General features: G+C 34.2%; 4 protein-coding genes across 4 annotated transcripts; all 4 read left to right on the top strand.

The window, feature by feature from the left end:
- Positions 1-2,617: 2,617 nt before the first annotated feature.
- On the top strand, positions 2,618-3,025 carry LOC114371732 (probable pectinesterase/pectinesterase inhibitor 7). The gene has a single exon (XM_028329084.1). It carries the CDS (start codon positions 2,618-2,620, stop codon positions 3,023-3,025), a length of 408 nt encoding a protein of 135 aa, XP_028184885.1.
- Positions 3,026-5,152: 2,127 nt separating this feature from the next.
- LOC114371048 (pectinesterase-like) lies at positions 5,153-8,222 on the top strand. Its single transcript, XM_028328454.1, has 2 exons — positions 5,153-6,306; positions 7,074-8,222. Exons 1-2 carry the CDS (start codon positions 5,277-5,279, stop codon positions 7,766-7,768), a joined length of 1,725 nt encoding a protein of 574 aa, XP_028184255.1. The 5' UTR covers positions 5,153-5,276; the 3' UTR covers positions 7,769-8,222.
- A 3,473-nt stretch (positions 8,223-11,695) lies between these two features.
- LOC114370953 (pectinesterase-like) lies at positions 11,696-13,944 on the top strand. Its single transcript, XM_028328357.1, has 2 exons — positions 11,696-12,840; positions 12,929-13,944. The coding sequence occupies exons 1-2, from the start codon at positions 11,853-11,855 to the stop codon at positions 13,624-13,626; spliced, it is 1,686 nt and encodes a 561-aa protein (XP_028184158.1). The 5' UTR covers positions 11,696-11,852; the 3' UTR covers positions 13,627-13,944.
- An 8,278-nt stretch (positions 13,945-22,222) lies between these two features.
- LOC114371733 lies at positions 22,223-22,864 on the top strand. Its single transcript, XM_028329085.1, has one exon. It carries the CDS (start codon positions 22,223-22,225, stop codon positions 22,862-22,864), a length of 642 nt encoding a protein of 213 aa, XP_028184886.1.
- The last annotated feature ends 3,929 nt before the right edge of the window (positions 22,865-26,793 follow it).

Here is a 26,793-nt window from a genome sequence, read left to right on the forward strand (position 1 = left end):
ATTTCAATCTCACATCCTTAATTACTAAGTGTACTCCCCACTTTTTCGATCCCTTTCTATTCTCATTCTATCTATCTGATTTCGTAGCACTATGTTAAATATTTATTTATTTTTGCAAATCCGAGTTAGCATTCTTTAGTATTCGTTTACGTTTTGTGCACTCCGTGTTGGATCTTTGACTTGCTTGGTGGTGTTTCAATAACGTGTGAGTAAATTTTGGGAATGACATGTTGGGTCTCAAACTTGCTTGAATTCACAAAGCTTACCATATAACTAAAGTCTTTTCTAAAAAAAATGGTAACATTCTCAAATAAATAATCCCTCAATGCTACACATACTTCATGTTGTGTCCCCAACTTGTTTGGTAATGTTTCAATAAAGTGAGTAAATTTTGTAAATGCCATGTTGGGTCCCTGACTTGCTTGACTTCACAAAGTTTACCATAAAATCAAAATCTTTCAAAATAATAATAATAATAAAATTAACCTAACACACAAACGCTCTTTTATACAAAGAACTACGCAAGTCTGATTTTCTTATTGCACTTGGGGATATGTAGAAGCGAGGGAAAATTCCTTATCGATCCAAAATAAAAACTAAAAAAAATCCTTTTTTTAAATAAAATAAAAATTTGATTTCCTTTTCTAAATAAAAAAATAATGTAACAAAATATAATTCATGTTTTCAAGGGAGATAAATAATTAAAAGTCACTTTATTTTTAGTCGCTCAAGGGACCTTTTTTTTTTATTAATCTTGAATATGAGACTTGGGGTTTTCCCAACTCAAGGGGTGAGGATTGTCCCTCACTTATATATTCTAATTTGGATTTTTTTTTTCAACATAAATGATTCCCAAATCCTTTTTTTCAAACCATAGACCACTTTTTATCCTTTTTTTTTATTTTTTCGGCGTTTTTCTTAAATAAACATTGATGACGACTCACCAAGTTTTCCATTTTTTTGAAAAATCATTTATTTATTTATGATAATTTTATTTCATCGTCCCGTTGTGATCCACGTTGTAACAGATAATAATTCTCTGAACCATGTTTGTGAATATGCTTGATACTAATTTCTGATACATACATTGTGACTATAGACTCCAACATGGTGTGTGTGATGGATGCCATTGAACTGATATTGCGAATAGCATCAAAAGGCAAAAAAAGGGGAATCTCCCTCTGATTTTGTTGAAAAGGACTGCTTGTATTGGTGATAGGTTTTTATTTGATAGAGAAGAATTGCTAGCAAGAGTGTATAGCCCTGAAAACATGGCATATCTGAAATAAATTATGTTTTTTTCTTCTTACTACTTTTTACTCCAAAATCTGTTTTTATGAAGCTTAATATTTTTCCATGTAATTATGTGGTTGATATCATTTTCCATGTACTTATAGGATCAACGGAAGTTATTACTTATTAGTAAGTCAAAATTGCAGTTGATTACGTCTAAAAATAAGCCCTGGGATGTGGGTTGTATCTAGGCAACTCTTGATGCCTATTTTTCTGAAGTTACTAGAGTGCTATGCATAATGTTTATTAGCCATTAAAGGATTAATCAAGTTATAGTAGTCGAATAGCAATGTCTTCTCTTTTGCCGATTGTTGTAAAATGGATGACCACTGATCCTTTGTCCATATTTTGGATGTAACTGAATTACTCAATACATGTGATGACTTTGTTTACTATTATTGATTGTTGAGTTACTAAGTACATGTGATGACTTTGTTTATTACGATTAGGATAACTATGGAATGATTGAAAAATAGGAATAGCAACAATTGACAAAGACTAGAAGGTAAAGAATGCAAAAGAAAATCACTAATGAGAGTTTAATAACTAACTTACAATTAAGTTTCAAATAAAATAATAACTACGGAATGATTGAAAAATTGGAATAGAAACAATTTACAAAAGACAAGAAGGTAAAGAATGCAAAAGAAAATCACTAATGAGAGTTTAATAACTAACTTACTATTAAGTTTCGATAAAAAATAATGACGTCATTGTCAATTTGCCACCTCGTAGTAAGTAGAGTAATTCATTGATCGCCTAACAATTAATAATGAGTGATTATAACTATCTTTTGGTAAATTGGGGCATCCTTTGGTCCACAATCAAAGATTATTTTTTCAATGTATTGATATTCATTTTAGTTGACATTTTTCAATTAGATAATTTTTTCTGATTCAAGAACGTCACAGAAGATTGGTTGTAATAAGGAAATACTTTTCAAGACTTTTGAATCATACATATACATTCTGGCTTAGAAGAAATGGAAGAGGAATCTTTACTTTTATATATATATATATAAGCATATGTAATAATAATCTTTTTTCATTCTAATACAGTCATCTGTCAACAAGAAAACATGCATGACACTAGCAGGCCTTAAGAAACATTGGAGACATGTCAGCGTTCTTGGATTGTGCAATGCACGGTTACCAATACACATTGTAAGCTCATGCGAATCATCAATTATACCGCGACTGCAAAATCTCCGGCACCATAGACTTCATCTTCAGAGCATCCGCAACCCTAATCCAGAACTCCATAATCATCGTGAGGATGCCGGAACACACGGTGACCACAGTGACTGCAGACGAGCCAGACGAACATGGCCACAGGGATTGTGATCCAGAACTGCGACATAGTCCCGGAGGAGGCTCTGTACCGTGCTAGGTTTAAAGTGAAATCGTACTTGGGGAGGCTGTGGAAGCGTTACTCAAGAACAGTCGTTATGGAATCGAACATTGGTGACTTTATTCGGCCAGAAGGGTGGAGTGCTTGGGATGGGAACCAGAATCTTGGCACGTTGTACTATGCTGAGTACGCTAATGTTGGAGCAGGTGCTAACTTTACAGAAAGAGTTAATTGGAAGGGTTACCATTGTAATATTAGTGTGGATGAAGCTGCGAAATTCACTGCTGAGCAATTTCTTAGAGCTGGACCTACTGGAAGAGCTGATTGGTTAAAAGCTACGGGCATTCCTTTATTCCCTAGTTTCATCAGCACCAGACCTTGAATTCAATGTTAGTTGGGAGAAGAATGTAGGGTGATACATTCAGGTAGGGTTATGAGAAATTTTGCCTCGAAATCTCAGTTTAATCATCCTAGTTTCCTTTTTTATTCATCAGGAAGAGGTTGGATTACAGTTTCTTGCTGGAAATTGAGGTAGGGTTATGAATTTTTTGGTCACTTTTATGTATTAGGGACGAAGTGGACACCAGTGAATTTTGACCAATTTACAGTAGTTTCACACACCACACAAACATTATCTGACCCATGAAATCTGCACAGTACTAACATATTACTAAGCATGAATCCAAGTTGATCCACTCAATCATATTGTGAATGGTTAAAGCATTTGATATATAATTCGTGTGCATATGCATGCAAAAACTTCATTCAGTAACTTTTGTTACAAAAAAATATTAAAAAAAAATTAAGAGTGTGGATGCAATGTTTGATATTTAGGTAAATATCATGTCTATCTCTTTAAAATTATACTACTTTGATAATTTTGACAACCAATTAATACTACATTTTAGTAAAAAAGAGAATTTTTGTAGATTATATATATTACAATTTAATATTGATATTTTTATTTATAAGACTTAATTGTATTTTTTTACCTTTATATATATATATATATATATATATATATATATATATATATATATATATATATATATATATATATATAATATGAATTTTGCTAACATGCTTTTATATTAGAGTATGTTAACATCCTACACCTAAATTTTAAGACAGATATATAGACCGTCTTCTTTGTTTAAAACCATTTTTTAGAGGATACTAGAGTCATTTAAGGTATTTATTTTTTAAGAAAATGAAAAACATATTTCTCTCTCCTCTCTCCCTCCTCTCCACTATCCCACATCTGCGATGCGTTGACACTCTTCCCACCTCTTCATGCAAGCGAAAACTAATTCGAGCTTGCGCTTGCCATATCATCCAAGCGAAATCACCTCCTCTAAAATCGAACAGTGGATAATCTTCATTTGTTTTTTCTATTATTATTATTATTATTATTATTATTATTATTATTATTATTATTATTATTATTATTATTATTATTATTATTATTATTATTATTATTCAATTCAATGTTTGATTAAAGATTGGACCGGAAAGTGTCGACCAAAATTAAAACTAGTGAAGGGAGATCTTGAAGAATAAATGGCGCAAGACGTACGCTCAGAAAAGGAGGCTAAACATTGATGTGCGTGTACAGAAATATTGATGAAGGGAAGCACATGTACAAAATTTGATTATGGTGTGCTAGCTTGGGCAAGCATATGCAAAAAGGTTTTGGGGGAAGGGGCTACGTAAATGACGGTGGGAAGGGGAGAGGAGCGAGAAGCGTGAAATCTTTTATATTTAAACTAAATTACAATAATAACCTTAAGATAAATTAAATAAAAGATAATATGATATATATCTGTCTTATCCTATTTGTAACTAGTGGATATTTTATGTGTACGTGAGTTTAGTTTTCTTAGTTTTGAATGTTCATATTTAGTCTTTATATAATTTTTAAATTGTTCAAATTATGATTTGCACATTAACATAATAATATAGTAGAGGTGTGACGTATATATGATTAATTTATGTAAGTTAGTGAAAGAAAAATATATAAGTAATATTAATGATATATCATACCTATATAAATAATATATAACTTTTTCCTTTGTAATACACGCACTACACAAATAATATTAATATATCATACCTATAAAAACTTGATTGAATTGAATAAATAATTAAGAAATATGGGCAATTAAGATCAAGGAAAGAAAAATCACAAATTTTAATTTATAATTAAGATATGTATAATTGGTAATTTTTGTAAACTGGAAATAATTGAATGGTTGAAAGTTGGGTTAGCCAATGTGATGGATAGCAAAGGCAATACATGTCCCAAGAGTTCCGTGTCGTAACAAATGAAAGGCAATGAGAGGTCATCGATTTATAGCATGAGTTTACAGAAGCCATGCATGAATCGCGTTTCAGAGAAATGGTCAATGCCCCTAAAAATAAAATCCTAAACATACCATCTATAGGAAATCAAAGTCCTAGAAATGGTTTCGCAACAATCACCAAATGCTCACAATATCATTCCCCACAAACAGCAGGGAAGAAGAATTTCTCTCTTTCATAGTTCATTCCAAGTACTCGTGGAGGGGAGGAGGAAAAAACAAATAACTTTTAAGAAGCAAAAAAAAAAAACCCAAAAAAAAAAGAACAAGAAAATGGAAAAAAAAGCAACACTCGTCTCTGCTGTTTCTCTTATTCTCGTAGTGGGCGTTGCCCTAGGCGTTGTTGCTTATGTCTCCACCAACAACAGCGGAAGCGACAACAGTGAAAGCAACGACAGCGGTCAAGTTTCGACCCATACTAAAGCCGTGCAAGCCGTGTGCCAAAACTCCGACGACAAGAAGTTTTGCTCCGACACTTTAAGCTCCGTCAACACCTCGGACCCAACGGCTTACGTTAAAACCGTTTTGAAAAAAACGATGGACGGCGTCATCAAAGCCTTCAACCTCAGCGACACACTCACCGTCGAACACAGCAAGACCAACTCCTCCGTCAAGATGGCCCTGGAGGACTGCAAGGACTTGTTAGACTTCGCCATCGACGAATTGCAAGCCTCGCAAGTCCTAGTCAAAGACAACAACGTCAACAACATCAACGACGGCGTCTCCGACCTCAAAAACTGGATTGGCGCCGTTGTCGCGTACCAGCAATCGTGCCTTGACGGGTTCGACACCGACGCCGAGAAGGAGGTGCAGTCCAAGCTCCAAACCGGGGGCTTGGACTCTATGGGGAAGCTAACCGCGTTAGCGCTGGACGTTATTTCCAGCTTCGCAGAATTATTATCCGGTTTCAACTTGAACTTGACGACGTCGGTAAAACCACCGACGTCGTCATCTCGTCGTCTTCTTGACGTGGATCAGGATGGATATCCATCTTGGATATCCATGCCTGATCGCAAGCTCTTGGCGGATGCCAAGAAAGGCGATTCGGTTCCTCCCAATGCCGTTGTTGCCAAGGATGGGAGTGGCCAATATAAGACTGTTTTGGATGCTATTAACTCCTATCCCAAGAATCACAAAGGCAGGTATGTTATTTACGTCAAGGCTGGTGTCTACGACGAGTACATCACCGTTGACAAGAAGAAGCCCAATATTTTAATTTACGGTGATGGCCCCACCAAGACCATTATCACAGGTAGTAAAAACATGAAGGATGGCGTGAAGACAATGAGAACTGCTACCTTCGGTGAGTTGTTCATTCTCAATTGTCTTAACCAATTATTCAACAAACAAAAAAATTGTCTTAAACAATTTTATTTTAAGACTAAACATGATTTTAATTTCAATGTTACATGATTCCACCTATAAAGTAACATAGATTAAAAGAAATTTCTCCTTTAAATAAATTTCATCATTTTAAAGGATTAGTCTTCGATCATATTAACTAGGAAGAAATCTAAGTTCACCCAAAGTTTAAATCTTGACAAAAAAAAAAATTAAGAAGTATATATATATATATATATATATATATATATATATATATATATATATATATATATATATATATATATTAATTTTGGTATATATTAATTTTGGTACTCGTTGATCAATCATAATTTGTTGGATAACTATCTCTAAAGTTATTTTTAACAAATTTTTATTAATCGATAATGTAAAAATATTTTACATTATTAATATATTATATTATTATTTTCTATAATAATTATTTGAAAAATAATATTTAATTTAGATGAATAAATAATATATAAATTGACATTGTTAAAAAAATATACATTACTATTTAATTACAAATTATCATATAATAAATTTGATAAATGTATTGGCAACACCTACTTTAAAAACAATAACAATTATTATGGATTGAGGGGAGTTAAGTGTAAAATTTTAAAAGTAAATAAAAATTAAGTCTATTTAGATTGATTCTTAATTAGTAAAAAGTATATACATTTTTACACTGAACCAAGTGCTAACAAATTAAATATGTACGAGCAGCGACGGTTGCAGAAGATTTCATAGCAAAGTCAATGGCATTTGAGAACACTGCTGGTGCAAGAGGGCACCAAGCAGTGGCGCTTCGCGTGCAAGGTGACCGTTCGGCCTTCTTCGACTGTGCCATACATGGTTACCAGGACACACTATACGCCCACGCTCATCGTCAGTTCTACCGTAACTGCGAAATCTCCGGCACAGTGGACTTCATTTTCGGCTACGGGACAACCTTGATCCAAAGCTCCAAACTCATAGTGAGGAAGCCTGACCCGAATCAACAGAACATAGTGGTGGCCGATGGCACGGACCAGAAGAACATGCCGACAGGAGTGGTGCTTCAGAACTGCGAGATCATACCGGAGGCGGCGCTGGTCCCCGACAAGATGAAGTTCAGATCATACTTGGCGAGGCCATGGAAGGCATATTCAAGGGCCATCTTGATGGAGAACACCATTGGTGATTTTATTCAGCCAGATGGGTTTCTTCCATGGAATGGCAACCTGTATCTTGACACGTGTTTCTTTGCCGAGTATGCCAACACCGGCATGGGTGCCGATACTCAACGTAGGGTTAAGTGGAGTCGTGGAGTCCTTAACAAGGCCGATGCCACCAAATACACTGCTGACCAATGGCTCCAAGCCAACACGTGGTTACCCGCCACCGGCATTCCTTTCGATCTTGGCCTCACTAAAGCTTGAATTCCATAAACATACGTATATGAATGCATGCAAGCACGCATAGATTGCTTGCATGCCCTGATAGATCATTGTGTTTTGACCTTCAAGAAAAACAACCTCTAATTAACTCCTTGTTATATATATATATATATATATATATATATATATATATATAACCAATGTTAATTAGGTTTAGAATTTTGTAGGATCATCACTAGAGATTCAAAGAGTGCATGCGAATATATATAGTACAAACTAATAAGGGTACCATTGTATATATATGGATGAAGGGCATGAGCAGAGATTTACATTGTGTGAAACCGAGGGAGACCCTATGTATAGTTTGTATATTATCCCCTTAACTTGTCAGTTTATTCAGGGTCTAGTCTTTCCTTCCTGTTTTTAGTGTGCTTTGGTTTTTACAATTTTGTTATTTAAATATTAAATGAGATATTTTCAGCCAAAATCAAGTGTATTCCACTATGAAGTAGCCTTATATATATATATGATTTTTTTAAATCTCAAATGGTGTTTGGTATCAAGAATATTTCATTCTCAATTGAATTATCTGGTTCAAGTAGCAAACCTAGAATAATTACATATGATCTATTACTTCTAACCAGAGAATAGGACTTTTCTTTGGTATAGCTTCGTTAATTTGTTGGTGTAGACCCGTGAGTACTTCTAATGACATGCATTGTGTGTCAAGAAGTCTAGTTCAGTTGAACAAAATGTATAAATATAAGATATCTTTCAATTCTTACCAATTAAAAAAAATTGACACAATGCATTTCTTCCTTTACTCTTTGATTAAACTTTAATTAAATACCCGTTAAGAAATTATTGTTTTCTCAATTGGTAATATCTCACTTTATTCATAATTGTAATATTTATTAACGTAATAACATGTGTCATGAACGAATATTAAGTTTACGATCTATGGTGTTTTTAATATTATCATGATTATTAATGTATTTTTAATTTTACAGAAATGTATATTCATATATATGCATATAAATATTTACCAAAATACATAAAAAATTATGAATATTTATATATTACAAATGCCCATATCATTTTAACTTATAGAAGCATTCAATTACATGTCTTTAAAAAAATATTTATATATAACTATGTTCTCATTTGTATATAACTTATAAATATATACATCATTTTAATAAAAGACCTTAAAAATGAAAAATATTTTTAAAATACATTTTTATTTATTGAGCCAACGCTAAATAACAACGAATTGAATAGACTAAAGCCAATAATAATAATAATAATAATAATAATAATAATAATCAAATTTGTTACAAATTTTTCGTATGATCAAGTAAAATCAAGTTTCGAGATAGTATTTAGAATTTATATTCAAATTGTCTCCCAAAGGACTAGTGGATACTCAAACAATTAGCATTAAGAAGTAAGGTTTAGTAAAAGTATTTCTCAAATGATTGTGTTTGAATTGTGCAAAAGAATAACGTAAAAGCAATTAAAAGCAATAAAAAGAGAATAGTTGTAGAAATAATTGCAATGTTGTGAAAATGGATGATTTGAACAAGAGTTAGGTTGGATTTTCCTATTTTTCAATGCAATAATTCAAATTAATTTAGTTCTTCAAGTAATTTATCTTATATTCACAGTTATATTCTAATGTGAATGTTTTGGGTAAAAGAGTATAAGTTATTTAGAATAATTATCAATGTCTTGGCAAACATCTAAATAACCAGCATTAATATTTAAGAATTAAGGGAACCTATTTGGTATTGCATGTGTCTATAATTAATCTCAAATAGGTACTCTTCTAAGTTTGGAAACCAAACAAATGTCTATCAACTAAACTAACAACTCCTAAAATCAAACATTAGAAGAAGAAGTATGAAGAATTGTATTAAAAAGGAATATTACATGAAATTGGGATGCAGTCTTCTAACCCTGATAGATGAGGAAATTGACTACTCATAGCTTGATTACAATTCCCAAAATCAAACATACAAAATGTGTAATCAATTGAAGCTAAGAGCCCTAGGAATTAATCTATTTGTTGTCAAAAAATTTCTCTTCAAATGCACCAAAATATCTCCTCAATTAGACCTTAGGTCTTTTATATTTTGATATGGGTTTGGAACTGTTGCATCCTACTCACTTAAGCGTGAATAATGTCTCACTTGAATGAGGCCTTCTAATCTTAAATTTTTCAGCTTCTAACTCTCCTCGCTTAAGTACACAAAATGTTGCACTTAAGTGAGGTCTTAGTGTTCTTCGATTAACTTGATTGTCTCGCTTAAGCACTTTGAGACTTGGGCTTAAGCGAGGGCCTCTAGTGAATAAAAAACTGCTCACTTAGCTCGCTTAAGTGCATGACATCCCACGCTTAAGTGAGCTTGACTTCATCATTAATCTTCTAAGTTTCTCTTGTTCAACAGATTATGCTTAAGCGAGACTTGTCAGTGACTCCTTCAATTGGTTTTATCTTGGTTTACTTAAGCACACATCAAGTCCTGCTTAAGCGATCAACTAGTCTTTTTGACTCAATTTCCTCTAAAACCTCCCACAAAAACATCAAGAAGTCCTAAAACTAACAAAATAAAGATCCCAAGTAATAATTCTTAATCTATCCTAATTTTTGAGTTAAAACAAGACTTAATGTATTAAAAATGTTCGATAATCACCTCAAATCATGTGTAAAATTAAGGCATATTTGTCAATTATCAAAATCCGATTACATTGATACATAATATATTCAATTTAAGCCATAACAAGGTTAACATTCAAAACTTCAACAATATCACATAATTAAAACTAATATTTTCAAAATAATATAAATATCATTTAAAAATAAAATTTTAATTTTTGCATTATAAACATTTAAAAAACATTAATTATCAACATACAAAATTCAAATACATATAAACATAATATTCATAATAACAAAAATGAAAACTTAAATTTAAATATTTATACATTTATATTTATTATATTTTTTAATTTATACATTTCATATAAGTATTATGTTACTATAATTAACTGGAAAAAGAAAAATTAAAAATAAATTTCTTTAAGCTTAATACCCATATAAAATATATAAATTATAAAAATGAATTTCATTAGGTTTAGTACTTTTTAAGACTACAAATCCTCAATTAAGAATATAATTATTAATATTTCTCAATTTTAATATATATGCTAACAAATATTTTGAAAATAAAATTTATTAATGTACATATTTTTTTAAAAATAAATACTATATAAAAATATATAATTTAATCAAACTCGTTCATCATATAAATTTAAAATCTAGTATTCTCATCGAAATAACTGTACATGCGTATTTCTATTATGAGAATAAATAAAATATTGCGAGATTTCATGATTTTAACATTAAGTTGCCATGTGTGTTTCACGCTTGCAGTAGAGTGTTATCCAAATCTTGTGAGATTTCTAGAATATGATATTAATAAATTGACTAAATTGAATTTTTAAATTATGAAAATTTGTAATTGGAATCATAATCATATTAGTTATAATCATTTAATTTAATATAAGGATATAGGCATGTATTAATTATTATAAAAGTAAATATAACATTGTAAAATCATATTTAATATAATTTAAGAAATAAGGAAGGAAAAGTACTGTAGGAAAATGTGTAAGGAGATTTAAATCCAAAAATGAGAGGTAGAAAATTAAAAAAATCTATTTAAAGTTATTTGTTAACTGTTTTTTCTCCACACCAGTGAATCCCTAAGACTAGCTAAACAAAGTCGAGGTCCATAACTGTGAGGAACGTATTTGGCCAATCGTTTTGTTCCATTTGTGGCAGAACACAGAAAACGCCACAAAACCAAAGCTTCCACGGAACGGGTCAATTGCTGAATGCTCATATTTTTAGAAACTTCCATCACGAATAAATAAAACCCTACTTCTGCATGGTTTCTCATTGCAATCTCCTCAAACACTAGTAAAGGGAAGGAACCGTACCTTCCTCAATAAAACTTTCTCTCCGATTTGGCTTCTCAGTTTCGGTTGTCATCGTCGGGGAGAAACAAAAAAAAAACCCACAAAAAGATTATAACCCAAAAAACCAAAAATAAAATAAAATATGAAAGGTAAAGTACTAGGATCCACTGTTTCTCTTATCCTAGTGGTGGGTGTCGTAATTGGCGTGGTTGCTGTAGTTCAAAGTCCAAAGGGCGTCAACAACAGCAATGGAGGAGAAGTGAAAAGCACCAACAGGGCAGTGACAGCGTTGTGCCAAGGCTCAGACGACAAGAAACTGTGCCACGATGTTCTGTCCTCTTCAAACAGCACAGACCCAAAGGAATACATCGCAACCGTGGTGAGAAGCTCGATGGACAGTGTTATCAAAGCATTGAATATGAGCGACAGGCTGACGGTGGAACACGGCAACAGCAGCGCCGGAATGAAGATGGCTCTGGAGGATTGCAAGGACTTGTTGCAGTCCGCAATGCACGACCTGGAGGCCTCAGGCGTCTTGGTTAAAGAGAGCAGCCTCCAGGACGTGCACCAGCGGACCGCCGAGCTCAAGAACTGGTTGGGAGCTGTTGTTGCCTACCAGCAATCTTGCCTCGACGGCTTCGACACCGACGGCGAGAAGAAGGTTCAGGAGCAGCTACAATCTGGTAGCCTTGACAACGTTGGAAAGCTCACAGGCTTGGCACTCGATGTCGTGTCAGGGATTACACACATTCTCCAGTCCTTGGACTTGGACCTTGCTCTCAAGCCCGCCTCTCGTCGCCTTCTTGACGTTGATGATGATGGCTTCCCCACTTGGGTCTCCTCTGCTGATCGCAAGCTCTTGGCCAACGATCCTGTTTTGCCCCATGCTACTGTTGCTAAGGATGGTAGTGGTCAATTTCATACTGTTTTGGACGCTATTAACTCCTACCCCAAGCATCACCAGGGTAGATATGTTATCTACGTTAAGGCTGGTATCTATGATGAGTACATCACCGTTGACAAGAAGAAGCCCAATCTTCTCATCTACGGTGATGGCCCCTCAAAGACCATCATCACTGGCCGCAAGAACTTTCACGAGGGTACCAAGACAATGAGAACCGCCACCTTCTGTATGTTCATTTCTCTCTCTCTCTCCTTAACCGGATAGGTTGAGGAATAATATTTTTTTACTGAATTCTTTTTAAAAACAACATGCAGCTACTGTTGCTGAAGATTTCATGGCCAAGTCAATTGCATTCGAGAACACCGCTGGTGCAGAAGGACACCAAGCAGTGGCACTCCGCGTGCAAGGTGATCGTTCAGTGTTCTTTGATTGCGCTATGCGTGGTTACCAAGACACATTGTATGCCCACGCCCATCGTCAGTTCTACCGCAACTGCGAAATCTCTGGAACAATTGACTTCATCTTCGGCTACTCCACCACCTTGATCCAGAACTCAAAGATCTTGGTGAGGAAACCCATGCCAAATCAACAGAATATAGTGGTGGCTGATGGCACAGGCCAGAAGAACATGCCCACTGGAGTAGTCCTCCAAAACTGCGAGATCATGCCTGACGCTTCCCTCTTCGCTGACCGCATGATCGTGAAGACTTACTTGGCCAGGCCATGGAAGGCATTCTCAAGGGCAGTGTTCATCGAGAATGTTATGGGCGACTTGATTCAGCCCGAGGGTTATATTCCATGGAACCCAATTGAGCCAAACACACAGGATTGTTACTTCGCCGAGTTTGGCAACACTGGACCAGGTTCCGTTACTCAAGCAAGAGCTAAGTTTGCCAAAGGTCTCATCAGCAAGCAAGAGGCTGCAAAATTCACTGCTGAGCCTTGGCTCACAACTAGCACTTGGTTGCCTTCCGCTGCCGTTCCCTTCGATCCTAGCTTCACCAAAGCTTAAGCTTAAACTTGGGGATCAGAGAGAGAAGGCGTACGTGCACGTTAATTTGCATGTGCATGTTGAGCGTTATAATCTCTTTTTAGCTTACGTTAATATGTACTCAAGAGCGGGGAATAAAACTGCTACCTAATTTCAATGCAGTGACATAGCTAATCGATCCCTGCAACTGGTTTGAGGATGTGATTTGTAATCGTTGAATAGCTTTTCATTTTATGATTGGTCTCTTTTTGTATCAACCACTTGATCAGTGTGCATGTAAAATAGACTGATGATGTGAGAAGAAGCAATAGAAAAATTCTTTTTGTTATTTAATAGAAACTACGTACTTTGCCAACTAAAGTTCAGGATTCCAGTTTTTCTTTTTGGGAAAATTTGAGGAAAAAGAAATGGTATAAAAATATTAAAAAAAAAGTTCAGAGACAAATGAAAACTCAAATCGATATATTAGGTCACAACTTTATTTGTGTTTTTTAATAAATGAATAAAAAAGAAAGGCCTACCTATTTTTTTTAATTAAAATGTATATTTTAGAATTTACTGTAAAAATTCTTAAGGGGTTTCCTAGACTATCAATGATAGGAAACAACAGGATCTTGAAACCTATGGTTCTCACAAACAATCAATAAACAACAATAGATAATGATGTGTACCTTTTTCCATAGGAAGACTTGTACCTTTCTCCATAGAAACTCCTCTCCGGTGCACTTTGATTTCTTTGAAAGAGGAGAAAAATAAGTTTCACTTCCTTTGGCCTTTCTTTTCTGCCTCTCTCCGTTAGTGATGGCTATGAGTGAGAGAGAACACTTTTCTGGTCAGGAAGGGGACCTTATTTCACGTTAGTGGGTATTAATCCCCTTTTATAACCACTACTCCCATCAAGTATCAGTTAGCTCAAGAAACTTCTCCTATTAAGCTCAATTACAATTTAGCTCTTAATCGTTAATTATTTATTTATTAGTCCCTACATGAGTCACATGCCTCTCACATGAGACATTAATTCTTACATTCTCCCACTTGGCTCATGTGACATTAATAAACATTATGGACTAAATAAATAAATAGATTAACTAACATAATGCGCATTAAAATTGATTAAATTGTTCTATACATTGGGTACATCATAATTTCATGATTAAGAATAAGAACCAATTCAAGTCATGGCGGTTGTACATCATCTAATCGACATAGTCCCTTCCATGTACTACAAATTAGTCTTCTCCTTAATATGACCATTAGTTAGGAGTACATAATTGGTCCAACATAATGTCTTCATTCAAGACAAAACCTGTTAACATTACTCTAACACAAATATGCATGCAAACATAGAGAACATGTAATCAGAAACATATCATAATTGAGCTCAGAGTGTCACTAAAAATACATAAGATAAATTACACTTAATGATCATCAATAACAATAATGCCCATACTTTCAACATGTTCTATAATGTCTTGGGCGGTAATCCCTTATTCAAAGGGTCAACTATCATAAGGTTTGTGCTAATATGTTCTATTGACACTCTTTGTTTCTGAACTTCTTCCTTCACGACAAAGTACCTCAATTTCATATGCTTAGCACCCTTAGAGTACTTGTCGTTCTTACAAAAATATTGCTACGGAGTTATCACAATACATTTTCAGCGGCCTAGCAATACTGTCGACAATTCCAAGCCCTGAAATAAAGTTCCATAGCCAATTAGCCTGAATTGTAGCCTCAAAACATACTACAAATTCAGCTCTCAGATGCAACAACAACTGATGCATACAAAATTACTTTCATTTGTTTTCGTTCTATATCATTTCTAGGACATTGTGTGAGACTAACTCTGTCTCATTTCTAAATTAGAATAGGCGATGTTAAACACCTTTCCATCTTGAATCTATCTAGCACTTTATCGATATATATACTTTCTTAGATAAGCCTAACAATCCTTGTGATCTATTATGGAATATTTTTATCCCTATCACATAGCTTACCTCACCCATATCTTTCACTTCAAAGTTTCTAGAGAGAAATTTCTTAGTCTTATGAAGAAGACCAAGATTGTTAGCTGCAAGCAAGATATCATCAATATACAGAATTAGAAAATAACTTTACTCCCACTGATCTTCAGATACATACATCGATAAACAGTATTTTCCTTAAATCTAAAGGAAATAATGATATCATTAAACCTCAAATACCATTGGCGGGAAGCTTGCTTTAAGACTGTATATTGATTTTTTTTAGTATGCACACCATGTGCTCATTTCCTTCAACTGAGAACCTCATTGGTTGGTCCATACAAATATTCTCCTCTAAATCTTCATTCAGAAAGGCGGTTTTCACATCTATTTGATGTAGCTCCAAGTCATAATGGGCTACTAATGCCATGATAATCCTGAAAGAATCCTTTCGTGAGACCAGTAAAATGTCTCTTTATAATCAATGCCATCTTTCTGAGTAAATTCCTTAGCAACAATTCTAGCCTTGTAACATTCAAGGTTGCCATGAGAGTCACGTTTAGTCTTGAAGACCCACTTACAACCAACTCTCTTACAACCCTTTGGTAATTTTACAAGGTCCTAAACACCATTATGTTCCATGGAATCTATCTTTTCTTTCATGGCATTTAACCACTTCTCAGAACTATCACAACTTACAACTTGGGAAAACAAAACTGGATCATTATCATTAATGCTTAAGTTTGTTTCTATTTCATTTAGGTATACCACATAATCATTCGAAATAGCTGGTCTCCTTTTCTCTTTGAGACCTTCTTAATGCTACTTCTTGTGGTTCCTCCATAATAGGTTCATTATGCATCATGGGTTCATTATTGTGTTGCTCCTCTTCATTAATTTTGTAGCAATAACTGAAGGAGCAATCACCTTACTGTTAGAGGCATAAGCTAAAAGGACTTACACTCTAACTTCTTTAATTTCCATTTCTCGTGGAACTGTACTCCCACTGATTTCATCATTTCTAATGAACCTTGCATTTCCAGTTTTGACAATTCTCATACTATGATTAGAACAATAAAACATATACCCTTTTAACTTTTCTGGATAACCAATGAAATATTCACTGATTGTTCTTGCATCCAATTTTCTTTCTTGCGGATTATAAATCCTTATTTCTGCCTGGCAACCCTAAACATGCAGGTGCCTTATACTAGGTATCCTATTTGTCCATAGTTCAAAAGGTCTATTTGGAACTACCTTGCTAGGAACCCTGTTTAACAAATACATGACAGTTTTCAAGGCATACATCCACAAAGATACGGGTAAAGTCTAATTGATTAACATACTCTTAACCATATCCGTTAAAGTTCTATTACACCTTTCTGATACACCATTTTGTTGTGGTGTACCGGGAATTGTGTATTGCACACAAATGCACGTTTCTGAACAAGCTTAGCAAATGGACCTGGGTGTTGCCCAGTTTCATCATATCTTCTGTAATACTTATCACCTCTATCATATCTAATAATTTTCACATTTATGTCTAATTACCATTTTACTTCATTGTAGTAAATTTCTAAGGCATCCATTGCCTAAGAAATCTCGGGCAGTAAGTAGACATAACCATAACGTGAATAATCATCAATAATAGTGATAAAGTATCATTCCTTTCCGAAAGAACTAACATCAAAAGGTCCACAAATATCAGTATGCACAATTTCAAGAAGCTGAGTGCTTCTTGTAGCTCCTTTCTTTGTATGTTTTGTTTGTTTTCCTTTAATACAACCCACACAAATATTTAGATCCGTAAAATCTAGATAAGGAAGAATTTCATTTTTTTTATTAATCTTTCCATCCTTTCTCTAGAAATGTGACCTAAACGTTTATGCCAAAAGAAAACAGATCGTTCATTCACTAAACTATGTTTAGTGCCAACATTATGATGAGTTAAAACAGTTTCAGCATACAAACTGTTTATTTCCAATTTATATAAACCATCACAAGAATACCAGTACCAATGAGATGATTATGCTTAAATAAATTGAAACATTCATTACCAAATTAAAAGAGTATCCAGTAACATCAAGTTTAGATAATGAAACTAAATTACTAGATAAACTAGGTACATAAAGAGTTTCTAGTAAATCTAAATGATGTCCAGTGTCGAGTTTTACGCAATAAGTCTCGACTGCTTACACTGGAGTTTCACTCTATTCCCTATGAAAATGAACTTCTCATTTGGGCTTATGGTTTGGATTGTAAGGAATCTCTGCATAATGTTAGAAACATGAGTCATACATCCAGAATTAATCCATCATGTATCATGGAAAACTTTAGTTAAGTTTGATTCAAAACATACACGAGCATTAAACTCACTTTTCTTTTCGAACCAAGACTTGCACTTTAGGTAATCCTTATGGAAATGTTCGGATTTCCTACAAAATTAACAATTATTTCCCTTTGATACCTTCCTTTGGATTTGCAAAGAGTCGTCATTGTTCTTTAATGATCCTTTGCCTTTACATGCTTCTTCATAAATTTCTTTTCAAGCTCCTTGATTTCCTTGGTGGCTTACATAATGAACTGAGTGACTTCCTTGATTCTTAAGCCTTATTTTTTTTCCTGAACTAACATACTGTGCAATCCATGCACATTCCATTTATCTTTCATGGTATTATAGTTCATTTAGAACGGGCCAAACTCAGACGGTAATGAGTTTAGAACAAACTGAACAAGAAAGTTATCATTCACAGCCATTATATTCCCAAGGTCTTAAGTCTTGCTGCAATGTTTGTCATCTCAATGACATGTTCATACATAGTACGTGAACCATCAAACTTCATGGTGATCAATGTACTCATTAATGTCTCAGCAAAAGACTTATCAGCTGTTTGAGAGCACTCTCCCACTAATCACATAAACTTTTTAGCACTTTCAATTTTAGGGAGAGTTGTCTTAATACTGTTTGCAACAGTCATTCTCATCAACATTAGGCTGAGTCTGTTAGATCTTTCCCAAGTTTTATAATGGACTTTCTCTTCATTGCTACTAGCATCAATAAAAGTAACAAACTTCTCTTCCAACATAGCAAGATCATGATCCAAAACACTAAGGTGAAATTGGACTTGCTCATTTCAGTAAGAGAAGTTAAGCCCATTAAAATTGGCTCAGATGATACATAAGAATCCAATGAATTCAAAACATGTATTACATAATAAAGTTCACATAAGTGTTTTGAGACATAAAATACATGTCATACATGTGATTCATTCAGATAACGGTTAATGTATATTGATGTTCTCCTTTGGGTGATACACCAACACACAACATACAAACATAATGATGCTAATAAAATTTTAACATTATTTGACAATTAAATATGCACCAATTAGTAATATCTATTTCCTTTGGGCATATAAATAAAACTAATGATACACACAAATTGCCTACAATTATATTCATTAATTATAAGAACAACTAATCAACCTTTGGGCGATCCATAAATGCCTTATAACAATGAATTTCAATTACCCATAAACCAACAATCATATAATTTAGCATCCATTATTCTATGAGTAATTGGAATAATCATTAAGTTGGAATTAAATAACCTTACAAATTTGGTCACTTTGGTGACTAACAAATTCAACATACATTTAATTTCAACCAAATATAATTGAAATAATCATTAATTTGGAATTAAATAACCTTACAAATTTGGCCACTTTGGTGACTAACAAATTCAACATACATTTAATTCCAACCAAGTATAATTGAAATAATCATTAATTTGGAATTAAATAACCTTACAAATTTGGCCACTTTGGTGACTAACAAATTCAACATACATTTAATTCCAACCAAATATGTATGGCCTGGACATACTTATTGCTATTAACAATTTATAGCCATTCTATTAATTTCATTCCAGACCATAAAATAATATTTGCATTTATTTGTGTTTTTACATTCCAACACGTTCAACCAAATATGTAGCATATACATATATTTACTGCTACCAATAATTGCAAAACATTCACATTAATTTAATTACAGAACATAAATTTTCAATCCTTTAATCACGTTCAATAATAATTTTTCGGAGAAAAAAAAATCAAGTGGGATTGGAAATAGCAAACATAAGGTTGCAAATAGCAATTTCCAAAATTTCATATTCTTCCTACAACAAACGTACCTGCGCAGCTTTTCAAAATTGAAATTGAATCTTTACGTTTAGGCACGCTTCCTTTCTTTCACCATTAGAAGTAAAAACTTTCTCCAAATTTAATATATACATGCCGTGGAGCTTTCTCTCCCATAATCATAAGTTTTCAAATAATCTTTCTCCAAAAAATTGGTATTCAACAATAATAAAAATATTGCCAATAAAACAATACATGCAGCGGAAAATAAAATTCCTAAATTTCATAATTAGGATTTATGCATAATTGAGAGAAATTGAATTATCCATAAATTTCATAATTAGGGTTCATACATAATTGAAAGAAATTAAATTATCCCTAAATTTTATAATTAGGGTTCATGTATAATTGAGAGAAATTAAATCATTCTTGGAGAATCATAAATTTCATAACACATGCTCTGATACCACATGTAAAAATTCTTAAGGGGTTTCCTAGACTATCAATGATAGGAAACAACAGGATCTTGAAACTTATGGTTCTCACAAACAATCAATAAACAACAATAGATAATGATGTGTACCTTTCTCCATAGGAAAACTTGTACCTTTCTCCATAGGAACTTCTCTCCGGTGCACTTTGATTTCCTTGAAAGAGGAGAAAAATAAGATTTCACTTCCTTTGGCCTTTCTTTTCTGCCTCTCTCCGTTAGTGATGACTACGAGTGAGAGAGAACACTTTTCTGGTCAGGAAGGGGACCTTATTTCACGTTAGTGGGTATTAACCCCCTTTTATAACCACTATTCCCATCAAGTAGCAGTTAGCTCTAGAAACTTCTCCTATTAAGCCCAATTACAATTTAGCCCTTAATCGTTAATTATTTACTTATTAGTCCCTACATGAGTCACATGCCTCTCACATGAGACATTAATTCTTACATTTACTAATCATTAAGTTTATATAAAATAGTAGTTGAGAAATAATTGTATTAATACTCTCTTTTTTAAAAGATTAAACAAATACACTCTAAGACTAAATTATTTAAACCAAGACATCCATCCTAAGCTTATGTTCTTTTTAATTATTTATAATTTCTTGTCTCTCTTATTTATTATTTTGAGATTTCATATATTATTATTTTTTAATAAGAATAAAATTAAAAATAATAATCAATTTCATCTTTAAATTTTAAAATGACAAGTAAATGTTTTTTTTTCAAAAGCGACAAATAAAAAATAAAATTAGTTTCAAATATTTTTTAAGTAAAAGAAAGCTTTTTATTTTATTTTTGACACTTATACTTGAATATACACTAAAAAATCATAATTTTGTATAAAAGTTGCATCATATATACTTGACCATTCTTTTTTGTTTTACTTGGTGATCGACTCCAATTTATATTACGATTTTATTCTTTTTCGTAAGTGTCTGTTTAGTTTAGGTCAAAATTAATTTTGTTAAGATTAATCTTAAATGATTGAATATAATTAATATATACTTAATTTAAATTACTATATATTTGTGTTACAAGGTTTTTTGTTTACTGTTTCCCACAAAAGAAGAAATAAAAAACACTAATAATATTCATGTTTATATAACTAATTAAGGTGAGGTAGACAGGTGTTGACTTTTTGGTGTTTTACTGTACATGATATTTTATGAAAGAGTAATAAGCAATGGAAATAAATTTTCTTAAACTTAAAAGAATTTGTGAGCACCAATTAATTATAGAGTATAAAATAGATGAAAATAGGAACATAATTTGTTTGGAAAACCCCTCAATGTAAGAGTAAAAATCACGGATATTCCGAACTAAAGAAATAACTTCATTATAATCAATGAAGATCCAAGAGAACCTCCAACAAGTGCACTAAAACGTGTTACAAACAGTTAAATCAAAACAAATCCCCAATTGGTATAATAGAACCAAGAAGATAAAACCCCAAAATATAGAACAGATAGTGCGAAACACTTATCTCTCTCTACATATGTCTATTTATCGATCCAACTGGATAATTTGTAATATCACGTGCGTAAAACCTGTTGTCCAAAAATCAACCCAATCCAACGGTGAACAAATTCTCATTTGTAATATGAAAAATGCTCTCTAGTGGGTATATGAAAATTACAATGATTTTCTCTCTCTCAATGATTTGTAATTGTTTCCCCTTGTTAAGAAAAAAAAATTATTTGTTTTGAGTAGTTCAGTTATTATCCTAGTTTTAAGGAGTGTGTTACTCCACGTAGCATAATGGTTGTGTTTTTCCTTGAACGTTAAGATTTCAGTTTCAGATTATGCAGTAGTGGTTCTTATTTTCTTGTTATTCTATTATATACTAGCCTATTTAATAGACATGGGTTTACTTATTTTGAATAACACAAAGAAATACATTTCTCATATTCTAGTCTTTATTTCTTTACATGTTAACAGCGATATCAGAGCCAAACAGGACCTATATATATATATATATATAACCAAGGCATTAGCTTTTGTGATAACAAGCAAAAGAGATGTCATCTCAAGGACACTTTGTGCAGTTTGATGGTCATTATGACCATTGGAGCATGTTGATAGAGAATTTCCTGCACTCTAAAAAGTATTGGCATGTTGTTGAAAGTGGTGTTGAAACACCTAATGCTGATGTAGCACTTACAGAAACACAACAAAAGGAGTTGGAGGGAATGAAGTTGAAAGATTTAAAGGCAAAAAATTACTTGTTCCAGGCCATTGATCGCTCTATCTTGGAAACAATTCTTGGCAAAGAAACTTCCAAAGATATTTGGGATTCAATGAAGAAAAAATATCAAGGCTCTAATAGAACAAAGCGTGCACAGCTTCAAGCCTTGAGAAAGGAATTGGAAATGTTACACATGAAGAGTGATGAATCGGTAACCAACTATTTTGCAAGAACCATGACAATTGCAAATAAAATGCAATTCCATGGTGAAAACATGGAAGATGTTGTTATAGCTGAGAAGATCTTAAGTTCCATGGCACCAAAGTACAACTATGTTGTGTGTTCCATTGAAGAATCCGAAGATGTTGATACACTCTCCCTTGACAAGCTCCAAAGTTCTTTGTTGGTTCATGAGCAGAAGATGAATCAAGATACAATTACAGAAGAGCAAGCTTTGAAGGCATCTACCTCTTGAAGAGGCAGAGGTAAGGGCATAGGGATAAGTGGTAGAGGTAGAGGACGGGGAGATCAAACACTATTAGAAAATACACTTTCAACATCGGTTATTTGGGGCCTTCTACATCGGTTGTAAAACCGATGTTGAAAGCACCGATGTTGAATGTATTGTTGTTAACATCGGTTTTAAAAACTGATGTTAACATAAAAATATTAACATCAGTTTTATAAATAACCGATGTTATAAAGAAAGAAGTACAACAAAATAAGTGTATGCGTGAGGGACGTTGGCATCAGTTTTCTGTAAAAACCGATGTGAATATGTTATATTAACATCAGTTTTTAGAGGAAACCGATGTGAACGTTCATCATTCATGCACCTATTTTGCTATAGTAATTTATGTATAACATTGGTTATTTATAAATAACCGATGTTATTGCATACAGTTTAACATCGGTTATTTATAAATAATCGATGTTAACCTATGTACATTAACATCGGTTGTTTATAAATAACCGATGTTAACCTATGTACATTAACATCGGCTGTTTATAAATAACCGATGTTAAGGTGAATGTTGACAACGGTTTTTGTTAATAACCGATGTTGTTTTCTTTAGTAACATCGGTTTTTGTGAATAACCGATGTTGTTTTCAAGTTTTTTTTATATAACCTTTCTGTTTTTGCAATAAACCCAAAATTGTACCTGTAAAATGTAATTTCAGACTTAATTCACAACAAATAAACATTTAACCTGCTTTCAAGCAGTTTTAATCACACAATAAACAATTAATAATTGATTTATCATAAACAAATAATTCAATGTTCAAATTACATAAGAAATGTCAAAAATGTTAAACCAAAGTAAACTAAGCTAAACTTAATGTCCCTATACCCTAAGTCTGATCTCTAACTCAGAGATAAAACTGTGCCCACTGGATCCGTAACACCTTTAATCTCTCTGGCTCCAATGGTCTAGGATCGTTAAAATATTGCATGATGAAATAAATGGTAATAAGTTAATAATGTAATACAAATTATTAAAAAATCAGATTTGTTTGAAATAAACGTACCGCTTCCCAGTTATTCCTAAAAGTTCCTATAATGATGGTGGACATTCAGTGCATGACATAGTAGCCACACTCAGTACTTCCTTTTTGTCTATTACACTAAATACATAATGAAATTTTGATATTAATTAAACAATTATTGTACAAACACATAAGAAATATATATAAGTGGAAGTTTTATGTAAATGATGTACCTTGACGACAATCCACCTAGCATGAGCCTTTGATTTAGGCTGTGGAGCATCATCAAGACCTTTTAAAGCACTGTTCCAAATGAGTTACAAATAAAAACTGTTGTTGTTGAGGTATTTCAATGCAAATGTATAGAAAAGAACACTAACTTGTTAATAATCCCCTTAAGGTAGTTGTCTGGCCTGTTATGCAATGAACAAAACCAGACAACTAAGTGTTCCTTGGGCAAGATGACCACCATCTGCCAGTGTCCGCTGCAGTGGAGACGAATATGGGTTAGTATATTAGTAAACATTAATTAAATTAAGTTATTTTGTGTGACTTGCCCATTTAGGTAGGCTCCAAGATAGACATCGCGCTTTGAACTTTGCATCCAAGTCTTTATGTAACTTTCAGACTCAAATTCCGATTGCCCAGACCTCTGAATGGACTATGGCTCGAGGAATCCATAGATATCAGAATTCCCCGCTCGCATACTTGTATCAGTCAGATGCCTATTTATGTTAAGTCAAAGTTAAATATTTATGAATTGAAAGCAATAACTTGGATAATTAAAAGTAATATAAAATGACTTACAGAATCCACAACTGTAACACTGATATGCTGAGACATTGACCACCGTGTGCGATTTCCGAGAGGTCTTCATGCTTTATGTAGAGCGGGAAATCAAGATTAAAGACCCCGAACACGGTGGCATCCCATGTAACCTGGTAAGGCCTCAAGAAAAGCTCAGGGATGGTCAATGTCATCAGATAAAGTGGATCATCAACCTTCGGACCGGGCTTTGGAGGTGGTTTTGCCGGAGACACAGCTACCTGTTCATAAAACAAAGTTAAATGGCCTAATTTGAGACACGCTGAATGAATTAATTTAAAAAGAACAAACATATAGTAAGAATAAAGTACCTGCTGTGATAAAGACTTCACCAGATGTGTCGGTCAAGCAAGGAAGGTGTGAAGTGCCTGCCCCACTAAGGAAACCTCATCAGTGGGTACATGAACTGCAGCATCTGCATCTGTAACCTCCTCCACACTCACCTTTACTTGGCCAGGCAACAAAGGAGTGTTATGAACAACAGTGGATCCCTCATAAACTCTCCACATGACAACTAGGCGAGCAGGATCTGCTTTTATGTACAAGCCGCACCTATCAGAGTCACCCGTATCAAGATCGTTTCTTGAGGGATCAACACAACTCCCCTTTGTGCTTACTCAAGGACCGGAGGGACCAACCAGAGGGTCGGGAGGCGGTGCAAGTCCCTGAGATTGCATCTGAGACTGAATTTGGGACTGCATCTGGCTAAATGATGCCATGAGCTGCCTCGTCACTTTTTCTGTGATAGACTCCTCTAATTGGTCCCTGATTTGCTGGGTCAGCTGCTGCAATTCCTTAGGAGGCAGGGAGGAAGAGGTGTGGGACGTCCGTGGAGCCGAACCAAAGTAGTGCTTGATGGTGACACCGGCTCCAGCAGCACGGACACGTCTAGGGTGCTTTGGACGTCCAATAGCAGCGGTCAGAACATCCTGACGTCCATGGGGGACGAAGGATCCCTGTGTCGCCTGCTCCTCAAAGGAATCTTGTACAGAAAACACACAGTTGTACATGGAATTCACAAAATATTGAAATATAATTGTAATGGTTAGTTGAAAATGACTTACAATCTTCTCAGCGATTTCCTTTGCAGCCTCAGTCGTCATCTCCCCTGTTTTCTTCGTGCGGGCCATCTTCCACTTCATGTGGCATCTGACCGGAGATGGAGGGTCGATGACGCCATCAACGCTTCCGGACTGTGCAGCTTCCTCGAGCTTCTTCTTCGTCTTCTCAGCTAGGAGCTTCTGCTCCAAATATTCATAACCCCCACGAGACAAAACATGGGGGGCAGTGTTCTGTTTCTGGATGGCCTGTGCCTTTTTGCGCACATCCTGCAAAAATAAAACAACAATCTTTCAAATTGGTAGAATGAAGTATAACAAGTTAATGTTTTTTGAAAAACAACTTAAATGGCAAGGAACATACCTCCCAAGAAGGGTCTGCGAGTTTGGCAAAATTGGGCCCATTTTTCTTTGCTTATGCCGTATTTCTCATAGACAGTGTCGTCCACACTATCGGTATCGGGTGCAAGGGCCCATTTCCTCGTGAGGTCTGATTTAAACTGCCTTCATCTCTCGCCCACAGTCTGAAGTAACTTCCTTTTCGTCCTACTGTCAGAAGCCTCTGGGATTTCAAATTCCGCCTGACAATATCAAATAAGGTTTATTTGTTACAATAATGTATTTTTTGGCTATTAATTAGACAACATCAAATAAGAAAATATAAATACCTGAATATCCTCCCAAATCAAGTCCTTCTGAGCAGTAGGGATCTCCTTCCAGTTCTCGTACGTGATGTCCACCTTATCACGTGCCACAATCCCCAAATAAGTTCTTAATTTCTTCCTGTGGGGACTGTTAGCCTTGCCGGTAGCAGGATCAATGTGGACCACTGGTCTCTTAGCACCAGCTGGTCTAGCAGACAAGGATCATAGACGTGAGGCTTTGCGTGTCCATTTCACGGCAGACGGTGAAGCTGATGCATCGGAAATAGGAGGAGGAGGAGGAGGAGGAGGAGAAGGAGGAGGCGAGGTAGGTGGAGAAGCCATGATCTTGTATACATCATTAAAATGTAAATTTGGGTTACAGACAAATA

The sequence above is a fragment of the Glycine soja genome, chromosome 10 (genome assembly GCF_004193775.1).
Source record: "Glycine soja cultivar W05 chromosome 10, ASM419377v2, whole genome shotgun sequence".
Taxonomy (NCBI): domain Eukaryota; kingdom Viridiplantae; phylum Streptophyta; class Magnoliopsida; order Fabales; family Fabaceae; genus Glycine; species Glycine soja.